Source organism: Acanthisitta chloris, unplaced genomic scaffold (genome assembly GCF_000695815.1).
Source record: "Acanthisitta chloris isolate BGI_N310 unplaced genomic scaffold, ASM69581v1 scaffold26898, whole genome shotgun sequence".
Lineage (NCBI taxonomy): Eukaryota > Metazoa > Chordata > Aves > Passeriformes > Acanthisittidae > Acanthisitta > Acanthisitta chloris.
In genome coordinates, this window is record NW_008685772.1 from 1 (window position 1) to 644 (window position 644).

Below are 644 nucleotides of genomic sequence, written 5' to 3' on the forward strand. Positions count from 1 at the left end.
TTGTTTTTATTTTCATATAAACAAGACAGAACCCGAAGCAGCATTAATTTAAAAAATAAAAAAGAGCAGGAAGAAGAGTGGGGCACAGCCGGGGTGCACCCAGGCCATGCTCAGCCCCCCACCCTGTAGTGTGAGCCCCACAGGCCGTGCCCCCGCGCCCCACTGGGCGCTGCAGTGCGATGGGGTGAGGAGTGAGCGAAGAAGAGTCGGTTTGGCACGGCTGGGGAGGGGGGGCACAGCGGGGCCCCACACCTCCCCACGCCCCCCTCAACCTTCCTGCCCAAAGTCCTCCGTGAATTTCTTGACCTTGAGGAGATCCTCGGTGTTGATGGTGGGGCGGGTGGTGGCCAGCGAGCAGCAACACAGGCAGGTGGGCACTGGCTCAGAGTGGGCACAGGTGGGGGCACGGGGCAGTGACCCCCATGGCAGGGGGGCAGTACTGCCCATCCCTGTGGGTGCTGCCAGGGGCTGGGTGCTAGCACCTTTGCCCTGCAGCAGCACTGTCTCCAAGGGTGGGAGCTGCCTGGAGGACTTGAGGCCCTTCCCCAGTACCCAGCCCTCCCTTGGGGGCCTCAGCACCCCAGGGGAACAGGATGGAGGTTGTGCCCAGACCCAGGAGACACAGCCCTGCCTTGCAGGAGGAA

General features: G+C 62.9%; 1 protein-coding gene across 1 annotated transcript in view; it reads right to left on the reverse strand.

The window, feature by feature from the left end:
- Positions 1-267: 267 nt before the first annotated feature.
- The window catches only part of LOC103807170 (vacuolar protein sorting-associated protein 4A-like), a gene marked incomplete at its 5' end in the record, with an annotated part of 3,063 nt that continues 2,686 nt past the window's right edge, over positions 268-644 (reverse strand). Inside the window, 1 exon segment of the mRNA XM_009079891.1 lies at positions 268-381. Within this exon segment, the coding sequence (XP_009078139.1) occupies positions 268-381 (114 nt within the window).